Raw genomic sequence first — 26,159 nt, 5'->3', positions numbered from 1 at the left:
TGATGAAACACAGTCAGCCCCCAACATCCGTGCAATATGAAAATATAGATTTCCACTTACTTGGGTAAGAATTTTTCAAAGATCTAGGCTTGTAAAATCTGATATATTCAAAGTTTATGCTTATGTAATATTTTCTTCAATTCTGTTATAACAATGACACAATCATATTTGGTTAGTTTGTCTTTCATTCTTATCTTCTCTGCTTATTCATTTCCTTTTTGAACTGACATTTTTAAGTAACTTTCTTTAAAAATAATAGTAAAATTTTCTGACTATATATTATCTTACAATTCCATGAGTTACTTTTTAGAGGACAATCTCTCGTTTTCTAACTCCTCTATTACCAAAATGAGCTATGTATTCTAGTAGTGACTTTTAAGGCAAACTCTGTAGTAGTCATAGAAACAGAGACAAGCTTTCCACAAGTCTCCTGCTAAAAGTGACACATTTATTTTAGGAGAGGGGAAAAAACCTTGGGATATGACAATTTATGTTAGCACATCTTGAATTGAAAGCTATTATAAAGAAGAAGACATGAACATTTTGGGACAGAACGTCCTAGGAATACAGTTGATAGAAAAAAAAAGAATTAGCATTTGAGTAGATGTCTTATTTTCTGTATGTATACAACAGAAACTGATAACGAATGATATATTAGACCAGGCCTTCTGGAGATCCTGTGCTTGAAATAAGTTTCATCTTTAAAAAAAACATTAGCATGCAATCATAGAATGAAAAATTATTGCCTTCCGATATTCTTTAGTATGCATCTTTTTCTGCTCTTTTATGTTTCCTTGGCATTAAGTTGTAAAATACTATCTGTAAGTAAGTTTTTGGGTGAATTCCTAAGGGAAATCTACAAAATAAGAAACAGGCAAGATATTACTGATTGGTTCCAGACCTGAGCAGCATGAGAAGAGTTCCCTCATTGTAAGAATTTAAATGGAAATTTTGATATTTATCATTTGTATCAACATTTCTCAGCTTTTGGAATCTAAGTTAACTTCAAGGTAAAAATTTAGTCTGAGTAAATCAATATAGGTTCCAAATTGATGGACATAAAAGATTGAATTCCTCCTAGCTTTCTCATTTGCATTTTCCTGACATTATTTGCTCCAGGCATGATTTATGGGACCCTTAGAGGAACGTAATACTTGGCTAAACAAATCACACATAATTGTTGCCACAGCCACATGAGCCATTTGTAAGAGAAACGTTTTCACTCTGCAATGCCTCACTTGGAGCAACAGTCGGTTCTTGGTTAAAAGCTAAGCTCGTTAAGAACATATCTTTCTCCCATTCCATAGGGAATGAGCTGGGCTGTCTTTGCTTACCACGTCCACCTGCACTTCGTTAGAGAGCAGAATATTCACATGCCACACCACAAGAGCCCCACAATGACATAACTCCATTCAGAGACTGGCGTGACTGTGCTGCCCCCCCACCCCCACCCTGCACAGCTCTTGTATCACTAAGAATCTGGCAGTCAGTTCCGTCCTGACAGAGTTCACAGCATATATTGGTGGATTCTTGTCCATAGTGCATCTGCTTTAAGAATTAACAAAAGCAGTGTCAAGACAGTAAGGTAAGTGCTATTTTAACTTCAGCCTAGGGGATACTGACTGTTTGGGGCAGTTTTTATTGTAACAGGAACAGAGAATGTTCCAGAGTAACTTTGCCAACTGCTCTTGAATAGCACATTCACAGATTCAACCATTTGTTTTCACATTTTGGATAATGTGCTTTCCATGATTTGATGTTTCAGATAAATTTTATGCAGTATATTCTATATTGGTTGGCAAAGGAAGTTATAAAAATGTTTCAAGGTTAGAATAAGAAAAATTGTTGTACTAGACACTGAGAAATTAAACTGTATACAGTTTAAAATTTTGGAAATTAAAATGTTTATTATTTATGCTCCTTAATGATATGTTACTATTGCTGGAAGCTAATATTGTGGCAAAGAAAGATCAATTCAATCAGCTTTCAAAGTATTTTGCAATGAACATATTTTTAAAGTTTGTTACAATAAGCAGTCTGTGTTTATAAAATGGAAACTAAGGGACTAAAACATTTATGAATTGCTTGTTCCTATTTCATTAATCTTAAAGATTTGGTGTTTTTCTGTGCATGCTAAGAGACATTTTCAAGAAATTCTGGGAAATGATTTACTTTTTGAAAAAAGCATTTCCTCTATAGCCACAAGTATGTGAATAAATGGAGAATAGTACAGTGTGTTTTTGCCTCATAGTGGAGGCATTATATGATTACAAACTCTCTTTGAATTCAGAACCCTAATTTTTACATTCCCCAAAACTACAGAAACATTTTTTGTCACAATCCAACACTAAGATTTTAGTTAACATGTCTGCTTTGGTATAAACTTAATTTAAAATGAAGTATGCACTTATTAATGAATCAGCACAGATCTTTACAGCACTAACATACTGTCGTTTCTAAAGAATCCTAGGGCTATGTCACCATCTTCTTTTTAGTGAGACATGAGAGTTGTGTCCAAGCCCTGTCAAATGAATTAAATGATTGATTAGATTCCCAGGGAATAACACCCTAAGATCCTACATCTTATGTTTGCAACTGAAGTGATTCTAAAATCTTTCTTTGAGTGTTTCTAAAACAAAGTTTCTTATAATTTCATGTTAAAACAAAGAAAACATACTTAAAATTCCTGGTTCTCCCTAATGTTACATATCTAAATTTCCTGGTCCTAAATCCTGCATTATTCTTCTCATGGGAGAACATAATATTCTATGTTGTCTACTGAAAAGTAGATACACTTCACATTGCTGATTTCTTTTCTAGAGCTCTAACTCTTCATTCTTTTTTTTTTTATAAAAAGCTCATTCTTATATTCTAATTTCCTACACTTGAATCATTAAGCTTGTACTTCTTCCACTCATTTGAAATATTCTTTAGTGAGTCTCAGAAACAGGTTTACCTGAAAGCATAACCATTAGAGATTGTTTAAAATTTATATTCTCGGTTATATTCTCTTACTTTCCTACGCAGTCCCTAAAACTAGTATTAGCAACAAACGTTCCTCCTATCTCCCTTTTCATTCTGTGAGGCCTCAAACACCCAAATATGTAAACCATGCCAACTGAAATTTTAGCATGAAAAAGATTGAGAACTGACTTTGTTTGTTTGCTTTAGAAAACTCTAAAATTAGGTAAATATATTCCTTTATCTTTCTAGATTTAAATTTTCTTAGAATAATTGACCCTTCTCTTGCTAATAAATACTTGCTGTACTAAATTTACTAAACATCAGTTTCAGAATGCAGTTTTGCAATGTGTTTAAAACTTTGGAATGTTGTACAAAACTTGAAATAACATGAATACACAGCCACACTGGGAATTCTGTTCCCTTTCTTCAGAACCTTGGAGACAATAACCAGACACTTTGGAAGGAATGCTCTCCCTTTTCCCCTTCCACCCAGTACATTATCAAGATAGCTTTCATCCAGCACAAACCCCTGGCTGCCTATTTTCCCAGTAAGGATTTTTAATGAGACATTTTGATGCCAAATTGCAGGGTACAGAGCTCAATTTATAAGTTCTTTTAATTTCCATCTCTTCTGCTTTTGAGACATGTTCTGCAGCAGTGTTGTAACTCAGTAGGAGATAGGCACCACCCAGAAAGGCTCGCCTTTCCCAGGAAGGCATTTAGTTAAGGAAGCACTTGAAGAGAATGAGTGGACCAGTTATGTTTGGCTTGCCCAGAAGGGGGCGCAGATGTAGGACATCAGACCTGAGACCCGATGCCCTCAGAAAGTCACAGCCTAGTGCTCATCCATTGATGAATCAACAAACTAAAAGGACAGTGAAGGCGTTCTTTCCTGATGCACCAGAAGACCTATAAAAAAAAAAATGCATGATAGACTTTAACATTGCAAATGCAATTTCATTTTCCTGCAAGTATGTCATTTCTACATTAATTTATATTTCCGTTTTATTTAATATCCAGAGCACTCACTGAAAATGAATCTAGGTGCACTTACTTTCTTCTTGGCATTGATCAGTGGTGCCAGTGGGCATTACTATGATTACGATTACTACCTTGCCTACCCTGCCTTTTTGCGTTCCTCGCCAAACTGCGCACCAGAATGTGACTGCCCAGAGAGCTACCCAACCGCCATGTACTGCGACGAGCTGAAGCTGAAAAGTGTGCCCATGATCCCACCAGGCATCAAGTACCTTTACCTTAGGAACAACCAGATCGATCACATTGATGAAAAGGCCTTTGAGAACGTGACTGATCTGCAGTGGCTCATTCTAGATCACAACCTTCTAGAAAATTCCAAGATAAAGGGGAAAGTTTTCTCTAAACTGAAACAACTGAAGAGGCTGCATATAAACTACAACAATCTGACAGAGTCTGTGGGTCCACTTCCCAAATCTCTGCAGGACCTGCAGCTCACCAACAACAAGATTACAAAGCTTGGATCCTTCGATGGACTGGTAAACCTGACTTTCGTTCACCTTCAGCACAATCAGCTGAAAGAGGAAACCATTTCAGCTGCTTTGAAAGGTCTCAAGTCACTTGAATACCTTGACCTGAGTTTCAACCAGCTGAGCAAACTTCCATCTGATCTCCCTATGTCTCTTCTAACTCTCTACCTCGACAATAATCAGATTAAAAATATTCCTGATGCGTATTTCAAGCGTTTTGGTGTGCTGCAATACCTGCGTTTATCTCACAATGAACTTGCTGACAGTGGGATACCTGGAGACACTTTTAATATATCATCTCTGCTGGAGCTGGATCTCTCCTATAATAAGCTTAAAAGTATACCAACTGTTAGTGAAAACCTTGAAAACTATTACTTGGAGGTCAATCAACTTGAAAGTAAGTAGAAAGTTATGCTTGTGTTTGACTGATGTATCCTCACATTTTAAATGCCCAGATTGTGCAACACAAATAGTGCATTTGGTTCTATTTAATGGGAAATGGGTTAAAATGTTGATGAGGAATCCCTTAACCATAAACATAGAGTGACTCTAGATTTATGTAGTTACTTCTTTCTTGCCTTTCTTTGGAAAGTCCAGATGAAGAACTATGAAGATCATGCAATTTTATTGTCAAATTTTTTCATATTTCTTATCTTGAGTTGATTAATGTTATTAATTATATTTATCTGTTATTGATTACCTCATTTACCACTATGATTCATAGACTACACTTCTTGATTGAGGGAGGAAGAAAGAATTTGAGAAGAGGTGCAGCTGCAGAGAATTTAAGTCCCCCCCACTCATCACCCGATATTGTATGGTCTTGGTTGACATCTTTGCTTGAGTCTACTAACCTATCATCTACTTTCCTTATGTCCGTGATGGTATGTGTGGCCTTCAATGTTCTGATTAGAACTCTGAGAAGATTGAGAAGGGAGTGTATATGATGTAGGCTCAGGATTGCCTTTTCTTTTCAAAGTTGTACTGCAGAGTCTTGTTTCTTTTATACAACCTTTCCTTTAACTTGATATTTCGTTTCTCCTTGTCTTCTCTTGCTGCAATGTTGTGTTTTTTCATGTATCTTCTGAATAGACTTCGATTCGTTCTGCTTGAGTTGTCTATGTACTCTTCTAATCTGAGACATTTTTCAATTTAAGTATACAGATTCAGGTAGGTGATTAAATCCACCATTCCCCATTTTAGTCTCCATAGAGTTTGACACAAGAAAATATCATGATTCACTAAGATTTTTTTCTTCACTGAAAATCAGGTAGGGATCAGTGATTCATGCAGAAAACAATTGCATTTTAAACATAAGCTATTGGAATTAAACATCTTTGTCTGGTGAGTAAAGGCAATGGTATAAGAAAAAATTACAATGTGCCTTAGGATTGCATCGTAATTCTGCAACAGTTTTATTCAGCACCTAGTAGAGTTAGATTTTTCTCATGGAGGACACCACAATAGCCAAATCAAATATCATGCTCTTTGCTGTATCTTGAAAATAACCAAAATGAAATTTAGTACTGTTTGATTGTTATAAGAATCATAGTCATGCTAACATAAAGTCCTGTAGTTGGTTCCAGTGTGAAATTCACTATGTGGCAATACATGATCCAACATTATAAAAATTTGTGGTTAGGTAGAAGGATATTCTGTCCAGCCAAAATGACACACATACAAAGATTGAGGGTGGTTGAGAGCTGCAGAAATCCATGAGGTCTGGGGGTGGAGGTTAGTCATAGGAGCAAGGCAACTGCTTTCTTTGAAATGAGTAAGATGAAGAATGCAGATGCAAGCACATTGGGCTGGCATAGACCAGAAGTGAAGGATGGAAGAGCCAGAGAGGCACAGTGGGGACGTCTTTGTGAGAGAAAGGCTAACAGCTTCTCAGTGCCATGCTGAAGAGAAACTACAGTGCCTCACTCATAGTGATCACTTGGAAAAGTAATATAACAGTTACCTTTCCTCTTCCCTGACTATTGATAGTCATACATCCCTGCCATTTTTCCTGGAATAGATCTCTTCAGTTTAGGTTCTTTGCTGGTAATAATCACACATACTAATTGTGCACATTCAATATAAATCAGTCCCTTTATGTGTACATTCATTATCTGAATCAAGGGAGTATATAGGAACTACCCAGTAGCCATCCAATATCTAAATGATTAGTTCCAGAACAACTTATTGATACCCAAATCAATACATAGCAAGTCCCTTGTATAAAATGACATATACTCCCATATAGTACTTTAGATTTTGTTTGGATTACTCATAATAGGACAATATAAATATACTCTAGTTGTTATACTATATCATTTAGGAAATAATGACCACATGAAATGTTATATATTTAAAATTGAGTCAGTGTTTTCCAAATATTTTTGGTCTGTGACTTGTTGTATCTACAATGTGGAACCTACAGGTAAGGACCCACCTGTAGAATCAAAAGCACTTTTAAACTTTGAATCCTGCAACTCTAAATATTAGTCTAATGACAGGAATTCTTAATAAGATTTTGGAAAACAAAAAAATTATAAAGACATCCATATTATTTTGAATATCTTGTATTCTAGTATTGCTTGACATAGTGTACATGTATTAAACTTCACACGACACACTAAGGTAGGTATATATATCAGACAGGATGATTAAGTATTCAAAGGTCACTTAGTTGAGGGTAGCAGAGTTAGAAAAACTGATAGGTCTAGGACCATCTTCTTTCCATTTCTGCAGACTTCATCAGAGCTAGGTACCATAGACAGAGCACAGAATTTGACTGATGAGTATAAGTAAGCATCTGAGGTTCCCCTGAAGCCATTGTTAACTAGATTTTGAACATTAAATACAATAACAAGCAAAAGGACTAAGTAAAGTTAAGTTGAAATGGACATGGCATGCATAAGGTTTTCTGTGTGCATCTAGATTTACAAAATACAGTGTTAGTTACTATTGAATCACATTTTCATTTGTGATAACTAGTTAGCCACAGAAAAACCTTGGCTCAGCTGGTGGATATACATGATTTCTTTTTGTCTTGGAGTTTTGATTCATTTGTTTGGTGTATGGTTGGCAAGAAAACATTTTATTAATCATCAAGTTAAATCTCTTTTATTTTCAGAAACAAAACCCAGTACACTAGTAAGTTTTTTCATGTGAGAGGATGAATTGGGTCAGATTAAATATTTTGAAGAGTTCTTAGATAATAAGACACATTTGTTAAATGACTTTCTAGAATCTCTTCTTAGGCCCTTGAAAAATCCATGGAATATTCTGATCTACACAAGTTACTACTTACTGACTATTGCTATACCATGTCAGTCCTCTGAAAAAATGCTTATAATGATTCTTAATTCAAATATCTATCATGTAAATGACTTTTCTAAGTGGGAAGAAACCCTATTCAGTAATACAACAGACTTGAAGAATTTTTTAAAAAATGAATGTTTCAAACCACTTTCTTAAAAATGAAATTTTCTATTCTTTATTTTCCAGAGTTTGATGTAAAGAGCTTCTGTAAGATCCTGGGACCACTGTCCTACTCCAAAATCAAGCATTTGCGCTTGGATGGCAACCGGCTAACCCAGAGCAGCCTGCCACATGATATGTATGAATGTCTACGTGTACTGAGTGAAATCACTGTTAATTAATATCCACTCATTCAATTATACTGAGGTATATCTTGGAGTGATACTTCTTGGTTATTTTTTTGTGTGTAAGATTTTCATAGTTATTTCATTTTTATTGCTGTTTATTAATTTCATTAATTTTAAATTCTGAGGGAAAATGTTTTGTAAACATTTCCTACTTTTTAAAAAAAGATGAAAAGCAGGCCTATTTCATCAAAAGAACACACACACAAATAGACATGAAACTCAATGCTGTGTTTGTCAATGTGTTGTTTTCTGTATCTGTATTGTTCAAAGATATGCAAAGCCTTTTAATCCTGGCATGGAATCAACCAAATTTTCTAATGTTTAAGTGTTAAATTACTGTACTAAATTGTGGATAGAATATATATGGATATTTGCTGCCTTGATCCAGATTCTCTTATTATGTTCAAATTTGTGTTGTGAAAAATGGTGTCAGAATTAGAGATCAGCAACTTTACAAAATAGTAAACAAAATTTATGAAGCCATATGTGCCTAAACAAGTACTTTAAGTGGGAAGAATTTACTTATTTGCATAGTAAAACTTTTCTACAGTTTATTCTAAGTCATGTATGCTTCTTTTTGATTATTTGCATGTTGTATTTAATAAGCTAGTAGCAAAATAAAACATAGCAAATGGCGTCACTGTGTTAGACTTCTTGCAAAATTCATACCTTTCATATATAAAATACATAAATGAATACAATAAGTAGAAAAGACATCTTTAGCCTGAAATATTTTACCAATGGTAACATGGGATTTAACACTAAATTTAATTTCTTCTTTTAGAATCCACTTACAAGAATTGATTAAGTACAACTAATTATATGTACAACTAATTATATATACATAGGTCTCACAACTTGCTTGAATATTTTCTATTACTCTCATCTTTTCATTTTTACCAAGTTGTATGCAATGTCATTCCATTAAACAAGAAGCTATTATAAGGGCTCAGCAATAACTGTTTGGTTGGTAAACAAAAATGGTTGAGAATTCCTATAACTAAAACTCTTGTATCCATGTAAATCATCTGAAAAAAGGACTTTAAAAATCATTGTGAAAATTCACTACATCCTGAACCCACTGCACTTAGAACATATGTTGTGAACTTATAATCCAGTAACAGCAGTTTTTAGCTTTCCCTATTCTGCGTATCCATGACCCTATTTAAAGGAAATAATAGGACATAGAGTTTATGAAAATTATTTCTACTTTTACTCAGGTCATAATAAAATCTATTTGTTGCCAAATGATAGGCAGGTGAAACAAACTTACCCAGTATCAGTCAGTTATGCTTCAAAAAGAAAAGAAGCATCTCTCCAAAGCACATGATTTCACAGAACATTTTCAGTGAACTCCGTCCTATGGTAAAATATCTTGTCACCAGAGGATATCATGAGATAAGACTGAGTTGACTGGCTGATATGTGAGATGTGTATTACATAGGTAAAGTGCGTATTTTTGATTCTTCTATGTGTTCTACATAATTTTACATTCCTTGAGCTGTGAGACCAGTCAAATCATGTCTTGCTATAAACTTAAAATTTATTTTTTTCTAAGCAAAATTGTGTTGTGGAAGAAATAAAAATAAAAATTTCTTTCACTATCTATAAAACTCATCATCATTCCTTGGGAGTACATTTACAAGTAGGTAGTAGATCATGTGCTGTAAATTTGCTTTGGCAACACTAGAATGTAAACAAGCTGTGTCTCCATATAGCTGAGCAAAACATCTCAGGTGGCAGTCTGTCTATATCTTCACAAGTCTTTGATTTACCTGTATCTGAAGTCTTTCATTATCCTTAAGTTTAAAGAGTAAAACTGTAACTCAGAACAGCAGTTCCACTGGGTAAGTGGTAAGGTTAATTGGTAAGGACCAATGTAAGCACAAAGTGATACCTCCTAGTGGAAGCATTTGGGGGAAGACATCAGTCAGTCACAATCTAGTGACAGCGCAAGAGCCCTGGATTCATCTTCCCACAGCAGAGTTGGAGAAGAGAAGTTACTTGCTCACGCCTTAATTCCTGGTCTGCTTTAAGGGGGGAGGGAAGGAAATCAGGAGACTGATTTACCTGTTCATTGCTCATCTTATCTCTATTTCATTTCAATTGGTATTATTTAAAGTTTCTAGTGCACAGCCAACAAATTGTAATGCTTTTACAAATGCCTTCCAGATGTGCAGACCCTGTAAGTTAAGCAATGCAGGATTCTAAATAAACTGCATGCACAAGAGAGTCCGATTCTGATGGATTCTGATGCATTTTTCAAACACTGACTTAGTATGATATTATGATCAAACTAGCAAAATCCCAAATGATTAGAAATCAGAAAAGTCCTTTTTACTAGACAACAATAATGGAAAGAAAAGAACTGCCCACAGCATACATACATGTAACACATCATTTTTTCATATTGTAATACATTTAACTCCCAAACTCACAATTTCTTTATTGCTAAGTGAGTAATATGATTTTTAGCTTTGTAAAGATAGCATGACAGCCATGACACTGAAATGTGTTTGATAATTCTCCTTCTTTGGCTACAATCTTTTCCCTTTGGATTTAACCTTATTTGTACTCTGCTAAACAGACTGCCTAAAATTCACAGTGATTGGGCCTAGAGATTTAGTTCAGTGGTATAAGCACTTCCCTGGCAAGTGCGAGATTGTTTCATCCCTGGTACAAAAAAAGTCACTGATTTTTTTTTTAAGAAACTAAGAAGAAAAATGGTCATAGAAAACTGACATTAAATTTGAAGTTTCCCTCAACTGTTATCAACGATGATTTTGTCTCTATGTGAGTAAGCTCTCCCCTGAATGGGTTACAACTAGGATGCAGAAAAGATTCTCTACTAAGACATTCGCTGAAGATTTAACTAGTCTCTGACGTAAGGGAGAAGTGCAAAAATGAGCAAAGTTTCTCTTTATTCTCAGCATCACCATTTGACAATTAGGGCTCTGTGGGGCCTTTCTGTCAAAGGAAAATACTAATGTACTCAGGCTCTGAACTTTCTGAGGAATCATCATGCTCTAATAAGAATAAAAAAAGACACAGGGATAATAGACCACTAAATGAGTCAAAGGAATGTTGATTTCTTAGTTAAATGCTTTCCCACTGGTAATAGCTATGTTTTCAGAAGTACTGGAGACTTTACAAGATTTGGTTTAGAAAGAGCTAAGAATTCTTTTCCTTGTGATCTTTTAAGTTTAGGTTCCACTTCTCTACAGCTGTAATTTTATCATAATGATAGACTTAGATTATTCTTTGGTTGCATTTTGCAACCATCATAAATCCTTGCCTAACATTATTCATGAGTAAAAGAAAATGCTCATGGTATTTAAAAGGAACTCCAAAACAACTTCAGCACTAGAACAAAAAAATGCATAAAAAGTAACAATGGCATAAAATAGATATGTTGCACATATGTCTAAAAAAAGAGAGATAGATTTTAATGATAACTAGCGAATATTTATGTTTACTCATGCATGTAATAAGTCTTGTTTCCAGATAGCATATCAGTAATTGAAATGTGATTGAAATACATATGTAGAAAATGTAGAAGTTTAGAAAACAAAAATGAGTCAATTCTCCTACAGTTAATGTTTTATAATCCTACTTCATTTCTATGGTGTAATAGCAGCTTGTTTTTCAAACTTTGGTTTCCGAAAGTGTATCCTGTACATCTGTGACTTGCCCCCATGCAATATACCTGCCATTTGACAAAAAAAGAAAACATCCTATATTAATATATTCCACAGTCTTAGCTTAGCTACCTTACCCTTTGGATTACACTTCGAATAATCCTCTTTTAATCTCGCCTACCATTATTTTCTTTCTAGAGTTGTTGAGCTTTCATGTAGATTTCTGAAGATGAGCCAGTTTTGTCTAGCTTCATTTATGTTGTTATCAAACTATTTTCTAGTATATGAGCTGCTCTTTAATTATCTCCTATTTAAAATTGCTCACAAATGCACTATTTTTTTCTGAATCTGACTAAGTTCATTGGAAGAACATACAAAGCCTCTCAGAACATGAAAGGCTCTTTTAGACGTGGGCCCTTTTCAGTTCTATAGCTTCATTACTCAGCGAGGCTTCCCAGGCCTTGCCATGTTCCATACTGAAATGTTTGAAGTGTTTAGTCTTACTGAACAGTTTGCAATTCATTTTGCTCCAGTATCTATGAAAACTCTTTCTATTCATCCTACAATCCTTTTCCATCCCTGATGCTTGGAAACAAACTCATATTTCAAAGGTCACTTTACCCTGTCCTTTAAGCAGAGTAACTGCAATAAACCTTAGCAGATGGAATTAATATCTTTTATCATAAAAATAAAATTTCTATTCCAAAAATAAAAATTAAAATCCTGGGACAGTGGTGAATACCTATAATCCCAGTACTCAAGGGCTGAAGCGAGAGGCTAGAGAGTTCAATTTCAGAATAGATTATATAGAGAGACCCTGTGTTTAAAAAAGCAAATAAATAAATACAAATTCAGATTATTTTTTAAAATTTTATTTTGAAGAGAATAAAACTGAATGAGACAAAACAAAATGGAGTCTATAAAGCAAAAGGATGGACATAGTACATGACTTAAAACCAAATATAAGGTGATAAAAAGTGGTTAACATAATGCCTCTTGTTAGCTTCAAGAGAAATTGCCCATATCATCAGGCAAAATAAAATTGAACAAAATAGTATGTAACAAATTAATAAAAAATAATGACCAAACCAGAATGGATATCATAGTGAATCTTACTGTCTTCAAAGTAGTTGTCTTTACCCTCAGACTTGATACTTTCAAACATAATAGATTCAAATAAAATGAGTCAAAACAAGACAGTGAAAGTAATTAAGTTAATAGGAAATCAAAAATAGTTGCCATAGTATATACTGCTATCTTTGGAATAGCTATCCATGCCATCAAATCTAGATATAAGTAGACAAATTGGAACAGAATATAACCAAACTAAACAGAGCATGAAAACAATATGGGTTTCAAATCATGATACAATATTAGCAATGGCCACTGCCTTCCCATTTTAGACAATTCTTCCCCTTTCACTTGCACACAGTGCATTATACGATTTGTATCCTACTAACTCCTTTAGTTTTTAGATTAGGGAGGCAATCTGCTGTATATGTAAGTGATTCTGAACCTTTTTACCCTGAACATGATCTTAAATTTATTCATTAACCTACAAGAGCCTCAAGGTTTTCCTTCCTTATAGCTGAGTAGTTCTTCTTTGTATTTAAGTGTCATATCTTTCCAACCAATCTGTAGTTGATGGGCAAGCTACCTTCAGTTTTTTCTGCTTCCCTGTCACATAGAGCATTATTTTCTCATCTTTGACTTTTAGTCTATAAACTCTCTTTCAGGTTAATTATATTTTTATATAGAACATCTCAATGTACTGTATCTACTGATCCACTCTGCCTGTGTTTCTCTTTATTAGTGTATTGAGGCCATCCATATTAGTGAATATGGCCAATTGTCTCTGCTTCATCTCTACGATGCTACTTTTCTGCCATTGGATGTCTACTTTTCCCTTCATTCCATTGTCTTCCCCATTCAGTGAGCCCCCTCTGCCACTGTTCCTGAAACTATGGTCATTTTTCTCTTTTTCTAGAATGTCCTTCAGTATTTTTTGTAGGGTGGTGTGGTAGTCATGAACTCCTCCACTTCCTCTTTGTTGTGGGAGCATCTTTTTTCTTCCTTATGTTGAGAGATATTTTTGCAGGGTACATCAATCTGGCCTGGAGGTTATTTTCTTTCAGGACTTAGAACACTTTACACCAAGCTCTTCTTGATTTGATGGTTTGTGTTGAGAAGTCTGTCGTGATTCTGATGGGTTCTCCTTTATAGGTGATCTGTTTCTTTTCTCTGACAGCTTTTAATATTCTGTTCTTGTGTTGAATTTTTGGAATCTTTATTATATGTCTGGGTGTAAATCTATTTTGGTTATAGCTGGTTGGAGTTCTGTGTGCCTCATTTATCTGGATGTCATTTCCTTTTCCTATGCTTGGGAAGTTTTCTTTAATTATTTCTGTAAATAGCCTTTGTCTTTCATTTGTGTTTAGCCCTGTTTCTTCATTCACATGTTTTATTCTTAAGTTATAGATCCTCTTTTCATCTATTAGCCTTTGTATTGTTACTTCCTTGTTCCTTGTTATTATTAGAGATTTTTCCTTTTGTCATCACAAGCTGCAAAGCTGTCTTCAAGGTTTGATAGTCTATCTTTAGTTTCTTTCAAGCAGTTTTGCCAGCTTTCAATGGAGTTTTTGATTTCATGGTAATGAAATCTCTTTGAATCTGTTTCATATATTCTAAATTTTTTTTATATTCTTCATTGAAGGTCTCCCTCCTTTTTCTATGCTACTCTATTCTTCCATCTGTGTCTTTTTTAGAGGTGCTTAGCATTTCTTTTATTATGTTTCTTCTATCATCCATTACCTATAATAGTATTTCTGTTTTAATTTCTTTTATAACTTCATGAATTTGTTTCTTTATTTCAGTTGCTGATACTTCAGAGACTGCAAGTGTGCAACTCCCAGTCTCTTCTGTGTTTACATCTCCTGGACCAGTACCACTTGAGTTGGAGGCCAGAGATTACTTTTTGTTTCTTCTGCCTGTCATGTTTATTTCTTCAGGACAAGTGGGTAGTGGGGTCCTAACACCTCCTATATTGGTTATAATTACTCTGAAGTGTGTTGGCTAGGGATTTCTGCTGTTTGCTGCTTTCCCCAGTCTGCTGGTGACTACTGGAGTGTAAACAGGGGTGTGACAGTGTAGCATCTCCTTTTCGAGCTGGTTAACCACAGGAAGTCTTTGCCATGTTGTGAGCCAGGATGAGTGGGGTTGGTTAGGTGGTTAGGGATAGCTTTCGGGAAACCTTGGTGGTTGACTTAGTATGTGACCTTGCCGTTAGGGAATGTGTTAATGATCTACAAGATATTTAAGGGACAAAGTGACACAGTTTATTGCTAAATCAGATAACATCAAAGAGATGAAAAAAAGATATAAGAAGTTGGAAGTGCTTTTAGTGATCTACATACAGACTGTTCATTAGGATTTTTGTCACGTTAGCCAAATACCTGAAGAAGTCAAGTTAGAGGAGAAAAGTTTATTTTTGCTTATGGTTTCAGCAGTGTCAGTTCATAACCAGCTGATTTAAAGACAGAAACATCATGACAGAAGAATTTGGCCAGTAAATTCTGGGCATCAGGAAGCAGAAAGCAAGGGTAGAGTCACACGGGAAAAGCTCATCAACAAAATATAGTATCCAAGGTCACACCACAATGACTAGCAAGACAAACTCCAAAGGGTGCTTGAATAATTTCCTAGGTATTTTTCAATCGAATTAAATAAAAAATCAAGTTTGGATTACAAATGAATCTTCTGTTAACTTTACACCCAACCACATCATCTTAAACCATTCTTAAATTCAAAATAAGCAAAATAACAATGTTGTAATTCCATGTAATGTGATAAAATTATCCTACCTACAAATGACAACAAATTAATTTCTTCTCCCTAAGTCAATAATTCAAGCTCTGCTCAAAAATCCAATCCAAGTCCAAATGTCACTGAGACCCAACAAAGCTATTATCTTTGAACCCATATAAAAATTAAATCTCAAGATAGAGTGGCACAGAGTAAACACTCCATTCCAAAAGAGATGATTGATGTAATAGAAAAGAATTGGATAAAAACAAGACCAAGACCAGCATGACAAATATTAGATCCTATATCATGAAGAAAGTGAAAATTCACCATCAAGGAAATGTTAGCTCCAAAGGGCATACCATAACCTGACTTCCCCAAATTTCTGTAATTTCCATTGAGGCTTCAGCTTTACTACCACAGCTTTCATATAACACCCTTTAAGGGGCTCCTGACTATCATTTTGACAGTGTCACATATTGCCTGGCCTCCCAAGCCCTCCTTTGAAATCTGAGTGACAACCTCTATGATGCCATAACTTTTGCGTTTTTCAGTCTGGCAAACTGTCATGATATGGATACTATCAAACTTTGTTTCCAGTGTGTACTAGGAAAATTAAAGTATAAAAATTAGGAAATACCAGATAAGTGAATCTTTCAGACTTTTTTAACTTTAGAAAGATGGATCAATATACTGTTTTTGGGGAAGAGTCTGGGAAGATGGTGGAACAGTAAGCAGCAAAGTAAAAAGCTTCTCTGAGAGAAATAGCCCAGAAGCTAGAATACAGCACTCTGGAAAAGAAAAGCTGGAAAGATGTAGGTCACCCTGACCGAGGAAGAAACTAAAATGAGAACTGAACCCAACAAAAAGAATTTTAAAAAAGAAAAACTTGCACAGAAAGTGGTAGCTGGTGGTGTTCTCACCAGAGCTGGTCCCATTGAGCCAGAAGCACTGTTGGAATCCGGAGATGCACGCACACAGTGAAGTTGGTGGCGGGCAAGCCTGAAGGCCTTAGTGGGGAGATGTGAAGGCAAAGGGGAGCAGTGAACTAGAGAACTGCACTGGCTGGCATGCCCGAACTCCTGTGGTTACAGCTCGGCAAACTCCCCAGATTCCTGCTGCTTTGACACACCAGAACCCCAGTTGCTCTAAAGTGCTGGTGCACTGAAGGTGCACTGATAGATGAGACCAGCAGAGAGCAGAGCCAGTAGAAGACCTGCATTGACCTGTGGTGAGTGTTGGGAATAAAACACTTTCATGGGAAAGGGGAAGACATTTGGGAACTGGGCAGGACTGGCAGAAACAAGGTACTGCAGAGACTTCAATCAGTTGTTCCTTCCCAGATGGGATTGGTGAGATGGGCTTGGCCTGGGTCATGCCTCTGGCTGGGAACCAGTAGGTTGTCCCAGACCAATTCACTATGGGCTGCACACACTAATGAGGTGAAGGCCTCAGAAGGTTGACTGACCTGGAGGAGAGGGGCCAGCATCTGAAATCCTCATTTGCACCTCAATAGCACACTGGAGTGGTCAGGGTCACCTAGAAAGCACATCTCAGAAGAACCATAATCAACAACAGCAACAACAACAACAAAACAACATATATGCCTGTATGGAAGTAACAAAAAATATGAGAAGAGGAAGAAATAAGAAAGAACCCCCAGTCCTCACCCTTGAGAACATTGATCCAGGAAAGATAAATACAAAAGAGATTGAGGGCATCAAACATGCAATATCAGAGATGGAATCAGTGGACATAAAGAGATATCTTTGGCACCTCATAGATGAGTTCAAAAATGAAATATTTAACCAAGTAAAGCAAGAGATAAATAGATTAATAAAAGAAATGCTAAGCACCTCCCAGGAAGACATAGACAGAAGAATGGAGGAACACAAAGGAGAGAACCATTTGATGAAGGATATAAAGAAAATATAGAATACATGAAGCAGATTCAAAGAGATTACCAGGAAATTAAAAAATCCATTGAAAGCTGACAAAACTGCTCAAAAGAAACTAAGGATGGATTATTCAAACTGGAGGACAAGTTTGCAATGTGGGATTATGAAAGAAAAAACTTTTTAAAAATAAGGAAACAAGCAGTGACAATACAAAGAAGATAACCAGAGGATGTATAACTTGAGAATAAAGAACGTGAATGAAGAAGCAGGGGTACAAACAAAGGAACTACAAAGGCTAGTCACAGAAATAATTAAGGAGAACTTCCCAAACATAGGAAAAGGAAATGATATTCAGATAAATGAGGCATACAGAACTCCATCCACCTACAACCAAAACAGAGCCACACCCAAGCATATAATAATCAAGATCCCAGAAATTCAATATAAGAACAGAATATTGAAAGCTGTTAGGGATAAGAAACAGATCACCTATAAAGAAAGGCCCGTCAGAATTACAGCAGACTTCTTGACATCCATCAAGTCAAGAAGAGCTTGGAGTGAAATATTCCAAACCCTGAAAGAAAATAACCTTCAGCCCAGATTGATATAACCTGAAAAACTGTCTCTAGAGATTAATGGAGAAACAAGATGCTTCCAAGACAAAGAGGAACTGAGGGAATTCATGACCACCAATCCAACTCTACAGAGAATACTGAAGGACATTCTAGAGAGAGAGAGAAGTACTAGGATTCCAGGAACAGTGGCAGAGAGGCCTCAATGAATGGAGCAGAAAGTAGAATGAAGAACAACAGTAGACAACTAATGGTAGAAAAAGAGCACATCAGAAATGAGGCAGAGAAGGTTGGCTATCATCCCTAATATAAATGGCCTTGAAACACTAAAAAAAGGAGAGAGAGAGAGATAAACACAGGCAGAGTAGATCAGGAGGTAGGGTCCACCAAGATGCTCTTTATAGGAAATATAATTAACTTGAAAAATGGTATATAGAAAACAATACTCTATGTGACAGGGAAGCAGAGAGCCATAGGGGCAACTAAACCAGTATTTGTGGATAGGTTGGAAAGACAGGCTTTAATAGGTAAAGGAATATAATTAGCGAACAAGTCCAGGAGGGAGAAAATTTGGAACCACTTAGGTAAATAGAAATCCCCCCCCCCCAATTTAAAATCAAGTGTCTTGGTGAGACCCAAAAATGCACAGTGCACCCTGGAGAAGTGAAAGGGGAGGACTAGTCTTAAAAAAGATGGCAGAAGGTATTGTTAATAGTGTATCGAGAATTACAACCCATATCACTTGCAACACTCTGCTTAGATAGATTTTATTCTGTCCCAGTTTGTCTACTTGCATTAGATTTGAGGGCACAGACAGCTATCCCAAAAACATCAGGATATAGCACAGTAATCATATTTAATTTCCTATTAACTCAATCTGGAGCCCTGTATGACTTATACTGATTTATCATGACTGATCTTAGCTAAATCTAGTTTGTCTGATTGCTGTTTGGTATCGACAAATTTTATTCAAACCTGATATGATTGACAGTATCAAGTCTGAGAATATAGGCAAAACACTGAAGATGACAAGATTCTGGATTACGATATACATTCTGGCTTGATTACTGCTTGTTTTTGAAATTTTATACTATATACAAAGTTGTGTTTTTATTAATATTGTTATGTTTATTAATCAGTATTTATTAATACCTTTATCAATATTTATTAATACTGATACATTCAATTATACTATGTCTGATGATATAGCCAATTCTATTGAAGATAACAAGATACAACACAGTAATCATGGTAGAACTCTGTATACAGTGGTCTTATATGTCTTTCATTTCATGTGTTTATAGGAATATATTTTGTTTTATCTTGCTTTGTTTTGTTCCTCTCTCTAATATAGAAAGGATAGAAATGCATGTTAAGACTCATGCATGCGCAGAACCTATAAACAGGTTATGAGAACTGATCTTATGACACATGAAGAAATGAACAAATGCTGTGAAGAAAAAGTGACACTGCAGTATCCAGTGCTGATCCCAGAGTGTCATAATGTGAAACCCAGCAATAATATTATCCTTTGTTCAGAGTGATTTCAGCCTGCGTGGGTTAGTTCAATCTCAACATAAATGAAGATATGGATGATTGCATGTATATTTAAGAGTATAAGATTGATAACCACATTACTAAGTTTTTGTTGGATAGTTTAATAGAATTGTTTACAGTCTCGCTATTTGAATCCCCACTTTATATGCTCCACTTTAGCATCTTGAATAACTATTTGTAAGAGGACAATATGTAAATATCAACTAGTTATTTCTTACTCTTTATTCTCTCTTTGAAAGTATGTTTTATTTCTACCTGTTTTCTTTTTTTGTTTAGTCTTTCTTTAAATAAAAATTTTAGAAACATACCGTTTTTTTCTCAAAATTGATTCTGTGTTGTAAAACTTTCACATAAGGTCAATAAACAGTGCATAAATTAAACACCAACAGAGTTTTGAAAAGTAGATTAAGAAAAAGTAAATATACATTAATTAAATAAAAAGTAAAGGAAATGAAAAAGAAATATAAAAGAAATAGTATAGATTGACTTAAAAAGTAATATGTATAATAAAATTTCAATATATTTGCATTTACAATAAGACCAAATTCATTAGCCAACTTGTCAGAATAAGGAAAAGTAAAAAGTAATAACTGGGAAAATGATATAGTAAATAAAAAATTAGCATAGATCTGGTGGGCATCAAGTCCTATAAGACAAAAGTCACTTTAAGATAAAACAAGAATGAAAACGACCACCAGATACAACATAACATTAAATATAACAGAAAAATATTGCAACTTAGATAATATAAAAACATACAAAGAACATGGAATAACTAGAAAATTGAATTTTTGTAGATTTCTTTAAAAATTTTTTTTTTATTATTTTGAAGGTAGTAAAATACAACAGAACAAGACCGAACAAAGCCACCTGAGAGAGTGCAGTGAAATTGGGACAGAACTTTGCAGCAGGTTACTGGGATAACAGTAATAGGTGCCATAGTTTACCTCATTATCTTCATAATAGTTGGCCTTTCAATTAAGTATAGCAAAATCAAACCAAATACAGAACATTATAAAACTTATCAAAACAGAATATTGAATAGAGCAATACAATTAATCAGAACAAAGCAAAACAGTGATAATAATATTTGTCTTCAAAGAGATGGTAGAAGGAAGTCCCCCACATTTGTTGTATTGCATAAGGTAAACCTCCCAAGAGATGCTCAGACCTCTGGCTCCTATTTGCTAATGGGGTGGGGGGCGGTAATGGGTTGTCTGATTCTGAGACCACGTGCTGGTAGGCTCACAGCTGCTTACCAGGGAGGAGAGTGGGTTGCTTTGTTTCCCAGCACCCTAAGTTCCAACATGGCCCAATTTTTGTAGATTTCTAAGCAATCCTTTAATTTATTAATATTCAAGCAAATGGAAATAAACATATGAAGAGTTTTGTAACTACAAAATTTTCAACTTTGATGTAATGAATCTAGTCTATATACAACAACGAGAAAATTGGTATCCTTTTCCATTTCATGGGTGATGTTTATAAAAGTCAGTTGTGAATTAGGCCACAAAACCAAGTTTGTTTCAACAAATTTCAAGAAATAGTCTATGGATCGTATTTTCATTCCATAAAATTAATTAAAAGCTGACAAAACTTGTAAGATATTTTACAAACATTTGGAAGTTAAAAACATAATCCTGAAACTCTTATGAATCAAAGAAAATACAAAAATAATTTAAAATGCAATGAAAATATTTTAGCATAAATATTGTATGCCTAAATAACTTTATTTTGTGGAAGTGGTAATTCCTGTATGATTTACAATGGTAACCCAGTTATTTAAATGGAGGTTAAGGCAACCAATGTTCAAATTAATTCAGGATGATTTTCTTTTAAATCTAGGATGAAAAAACATATTAAGTATCATTATTTCAATCCAGTAAATTAATGGTAAAATTTGCCAGCAAATAGGCAAGGAAAAGATTTATTACTAATTTATTACTAATTTATTACTAATTTATTACTAATTTATTACTAATTACTAATTACTAATTAATTACTAACTAACAGAATTACTAATTAACAGAAGAAAATAGAACTCCAAAGTTTTGTACGTCTTGTGATTGTCTACACAAGTATATTATTAGAAATAATAAAAAAGTGTTTACATTTTCATTTTAAGAGCAGAATATATTTATTGAGAGAAAGAAAGCTTCTGTCTGAGGGACAGCAGGGATCCCGAGAGGGTAAAAGTGTCATTTGTTTACCTACTGAATCTCAGATTAAAAGCTTGCCTGATGGCTAACCTCGATTGTCAGTTCAATTAAATTAAGAAACATCTAAGCCATTAATTTAGCACACTTCTGGGACTGTCTGCAGGACTGCTTCTAGAGATGATGGGCATACAGGTTTGCAACAGAGGTGAGACCCACTTTGACTGTAGGTGGCACCATCCACCAGCCTCAGCTTGAAAATGGGGAGAAGGCTCTTGAGTTCAGCTAGGGAGCTTTATTCTGTTTGTGTACAAGCATCTTTTGCTGCTAGCATCACCTACAGACATCAGATTCTAGCTTCTTCAGCCATTTGGGGCCAACCAAGCACGCCAGTGAGTCTCTAGGCACCTCCAGCCCTTCAGCTTCAGAGTGACACTCCTTTTGATCCTCCTGGTCTGGAGCTTCTATCTCCTTAGCCCCAACAGCTATTAGATCCTCTGGCTCTTCATGCAGCCAGCCACTGTGAGCTAGTTCACTTTGGATCCTGTACATCTATGCAATATTTCCTACTGATCACCCTCTCTGAGAGAGCTCTAAACAGTGCAACAGTTCTATGATACTGGGCACGGGACTTTGCAAACCACAATTCATAGATGTCTCTGCCTGCCTTGGTCTGCCAGAAGAAACCAAAATGTGAAAGAGAAAAGAGATTTTATGCATAATTATGTTACATACTTGACTAATTCTAAAATTTATGAGGAAAGCAATGGACAAGAATAAACAAAACACACATGATTAACGATGGAGGAATTGTCCTACTGTAAAACTTAGATCTTATAATAAATGAGGTGCTGTTGTCAACAAGTAGGAAAAATTATCCAGTAAGGTAACCTAGAAAATCTATAACTGTATTTTCACATAGGCAAAACATTGGTTTGTCTTTCCAGGCAAGCCACTGCATGTCGTTAGGGACTGTTGGAACTAGGGACTAAAAATGATTAAAAATGCAACCTGCAAGTATATCAGATGGTCTTGAATACTTCATCTCACACACAAACAGGGTGTAAGCATAAAAGATAACACATTAAAACATTTGGGAGAAAGAAAAAAATGTACATAATTCTGATTTAGGAATGATTTCTTAACTCAGACAAGGAAGACATTAATAAATTTTACTACATTACTACTGAAATTACCTATCCCTCAAAAATGTTACAAAAAGAACAGAATGAAGAAAATACAAATTGAAAAGATAAGTACAGCATGCACTACCTACTGAAGATCAATAATGACAACTAACAAGAAGTCAAACATTCCAATTTTAAAATAACAAGGAAAAAATATAGTTGAGTTAGAAATTAAAAAATATAGATTAAAGTCTCATATGATCAGCAAAATGAAAAGATGCTCAAGGTAAGAATTAAATAAATGAAAACTACATTCACAAAAATTATATCATTTTTGTTTATTTATTTATCAAATATTTAGAACTGTTATAATTTAAAGGATTGAAGGAATCATAAACATTCTTATCTGGTATGAAATAATGCAACTACTTAATTTCTGTCATTTTATAAAACTGAAATTTCTTATATCCTCCAATCAAGCAATTCCTCTTCTACTGTGGGTTCCAAATGCTAATATCAAACACATTGGCTAGGGACCTTGTCACATTGCCTTTTGGAAGGGACAGTTAATATACAGGTTTTTAGTCCCCCTCCAAGTGATGTCCATATGGTCAATGAGCCAATAACTGAATTAGCAAGGTGTACCCCACAAGAGTTTGTGAATATGTAAAAGAAGATAGAGATGACAGATTAGACAGATAGACAGGTAGATATAAATAAATACCTCATCCATAAGGTTTCCCTAAAAATAGCAAAAAAAAACTGCCAATAATTCAAATATGCGTCAATATAAAAGTTTCTAAACTGCCAAAGGAAATGGATTATTGTACTATTGTAAAAATTGTAAAAAATAAATGATATTACTATGAATCTCAGTAACAGAATATTAAGTACAGGCAGTTCTGAGCACATGAGTCTGACTTTTTACAAAATTGGAAAGTAGGAAGTTAAGAATGTTTGGTGTCATAGAGTGTCACATACAATTATATAAATTTTGAGGTTTAACACATGCTTCCTCCACATAGAGCATATTGGCATTTGAGAGAACAGGACAAGTAGGAAGCTTAGTTACTCCCCTGCCTTTACGAAATCAGCCTTAAAATCTATGAAGCATTTTCTGATCTCCTCCTAAACTGATCACAAGACTCATTGAACAACTCTTCTCCCTACGCAAGAAGAAAGGAGATGCAGCACAGGGTGTATGCCTTGTATGTGACCTTATTCCCTTGGTTTTATATGTACTTTTGTCCTACATACTCCTCCAGGATTTTCTTCATCAAACCTAGCATGAAAAATGCAAAACTTTATCCATTTTGTCAGGTTTTAGAGTGCTTATGAATACACTTGGGTCATGCAACATTTATATTAAATAAATATGCATGCTTTTCTCTTGTAATTTATCTTTTGTTACAGGAGCCTCCATCATGGACCTCGAGCAAGAAGGAAAAAATATTCCTTTTTCCCTTCATATGTGCCAATTAAGAAAAAAAGCACAACAAAGAACAGGTCAAACATAAAGTTCACCTAACTGTTTTCATAGTAGGATGGCAAGCATCAGGGTAGCATAAGATGCAAAAGCAGAAAGATGGAAATTACAGCTATGATCTACTTCTTGAATTAGAGGTTGGACCTGTAAGTTTGATTCTCTTGACAAAAAACAGTAATGGATTTAAAACATGCATCATAAATAAAGAGAAAATATCCGATACAAATATGTATTTCACTGCTACCCATATATTAACAAATATAATCCTTGAAACAATCCTGTCCATTACATATATTGATATCCTTGAGTTACAAATGAAGAATAAAAAGTAACTTGTCAGAGTTTTATGAGTAAAATAACTCAGTGGTCATTCAGGCAAAATTTAGAGAGCATTCTGTATTCTTCTCTTTTTTTTAACACCTCATAGCCAATCCATTAGCAGTTGAGAGTGAATAAATTTGCCACCAAACGTGTCCCAGTCTTCTCTATTTCTCCACATTTCCACCCTTGTCTCCTATGTGCAAGCTTCATTTAATATAACCTGAATGACCTCAAGGTTTTTTAATCAAGCTTTCTTTACCTCCCTTACTTCCTGTGATAGACTGAATTGTGCTCCCCAAATATGCATGCAGAATGATCTTGCTTGGAGGTTTCTAACCAAGTCCACAACTTGTATTCTTAACCACTTGTAATACTTCCTTTCAGCTTCTGGAATTAGTTCTGTTGTTCAGCAAAATTTAGGTACGTTACCTTGCCAATACTAGCCAGAACAATACTAACCAGGACAGAATGATTGGGATCATTTAACACCCAGAGAACCTTCATTTCTAAACTCCTTAGACTAACAGCCCCTGACTTACAGTAACCTATCTCCGAAACTGTCTGCTATTCAATTCTCCTCTTGATGTCATACATTAATTTGGTCTAAAACATTGCTTGAGAAGCTAAGGAAGGAGTGAAAACATCATTTGTTTCATTATAATTAAACTTAACCAGTATTAATTTTTTGGATAATTCTATTTCCCCTGATATAAATAGACTGAAAAATCTCACCCATTCCTATGGAGCATGAGCATTTTTATGTTTGGAACATGGTTTCCCTTCTTTGTGGCTAGACTAACGCGTTCCAGGAGGTTGAAGCTACTTTTTAGATATGTCAACTTACTGGCCCCAACCAATTTTCATCTGTCTTCCCATTTCTGTTCCTCAGCATTTTCCCAGAAAAATTCAGGTGTAAATGCCTCGTTTCCATGTTTTTTAATTAACAGCCTTGAGTACTAAATCCCATCCTACTGATGCTACATTTGTTATTCAACTTTTTTTGTTCTGAGAAAAAAATGACTTTTTTTCTCCCCTAAGATGGTAAGTACACAGACTTTGACTTCGCGGAAATTAGGATGCAGAAACTGTTCAGATGCTTTAGCTTTGAAAAAGGCAAGGCCTTGTCCAGATTCTTTGCCAAGATTTGCTTAAGGAGGGATATTTTCAAAGGAAAACAACAGCAAGTCAAATGTCTCTTGCTAAATGTTTTGGTTGTGGTTTAGGTATCACAATTTAGAACATCTGAAGGAGAGGCATTGCCTAGGAAATACACATCTAAAATTTTACTGGGAAAAATTGCTATTGATGTAAAATAAATCACCACAGTTTCAAAAGGAAATGCATGCCTTTTGATAATTTTCCAGCTACACACTTTAAAAGACCCTTGAGCAAAGATTTCTTGGAAATGACAGTCTTTAACATCACCTTTGACTCCTAATTCATGACCATTTCCATTAACGTCTCAGTTGTAGTTAAGG

General features: G+C 35.0%; 1 protein-coding gene across 1 annotated transcript; it reads left to right on the top strand.

The window, feature by feature from the left end:
• The first annotated feature begins 1,421 nt into the window (after positions 1–1,421).
• On the top strand, positions 1,422–8,761 carry Lum (lumican). The gene is made up of 3 exons (XM_003475831.5): positions 1,422–1,585; positions 3,985–4,866; positions 7,965–8,761. The coding sequence occupies exons 2-3, from the start codon at positions 3,999–4,001 to the stop codon at positions 8,117–8,119; spliced, it is 1,023 nt and encodes a 340-aa protein (XP_003475879.1). The 5' UTR covers positions 1,422–1,585; positions 3,985–3,998; the 3' UTR covers positions 8,120–8,761.
• Positions 8,762–26,159: the final 17,398 nt, after the last annotated feature.

Source organism: Cavia porcellus, unplaced genomic scaffold, assembly GCF_034190915.1.
Source record: "Cavia porcellus strain 051 isolate PalLab524CR breed Dunkin Hartley unplaced genomic scaffold, mCavPor4.1 scaffold_8, whole genome shotgun sequence".
NCBI lineage: Eukaryota > Metazoa > Chordata > Mammalia > Rodentia > Caviidae > Cavia > Cavia porcellus.
Note: the sequence above shows the minus strand (reverse complement) of the source record. Positions and strands in the feature narration are given on the sequence as shown.

Bases quoted from the DNA above. Each gene is read 5' to 3' on its own strand.
- Lum (XM_003475831.5), top strand. From the start codon at position 3,999: ATGAATCTAGGTGCACTTACTTTCTTCTTGGCATTGATCAGTGGTGCC. The intron at 4,867-7,964 runs GTAAGTAGAAAG...TTTATTTTCCAG, and splicing joins GGAGGTCAATCAACTTGAAA to AGTTTGATGTAAAGAGCTTC.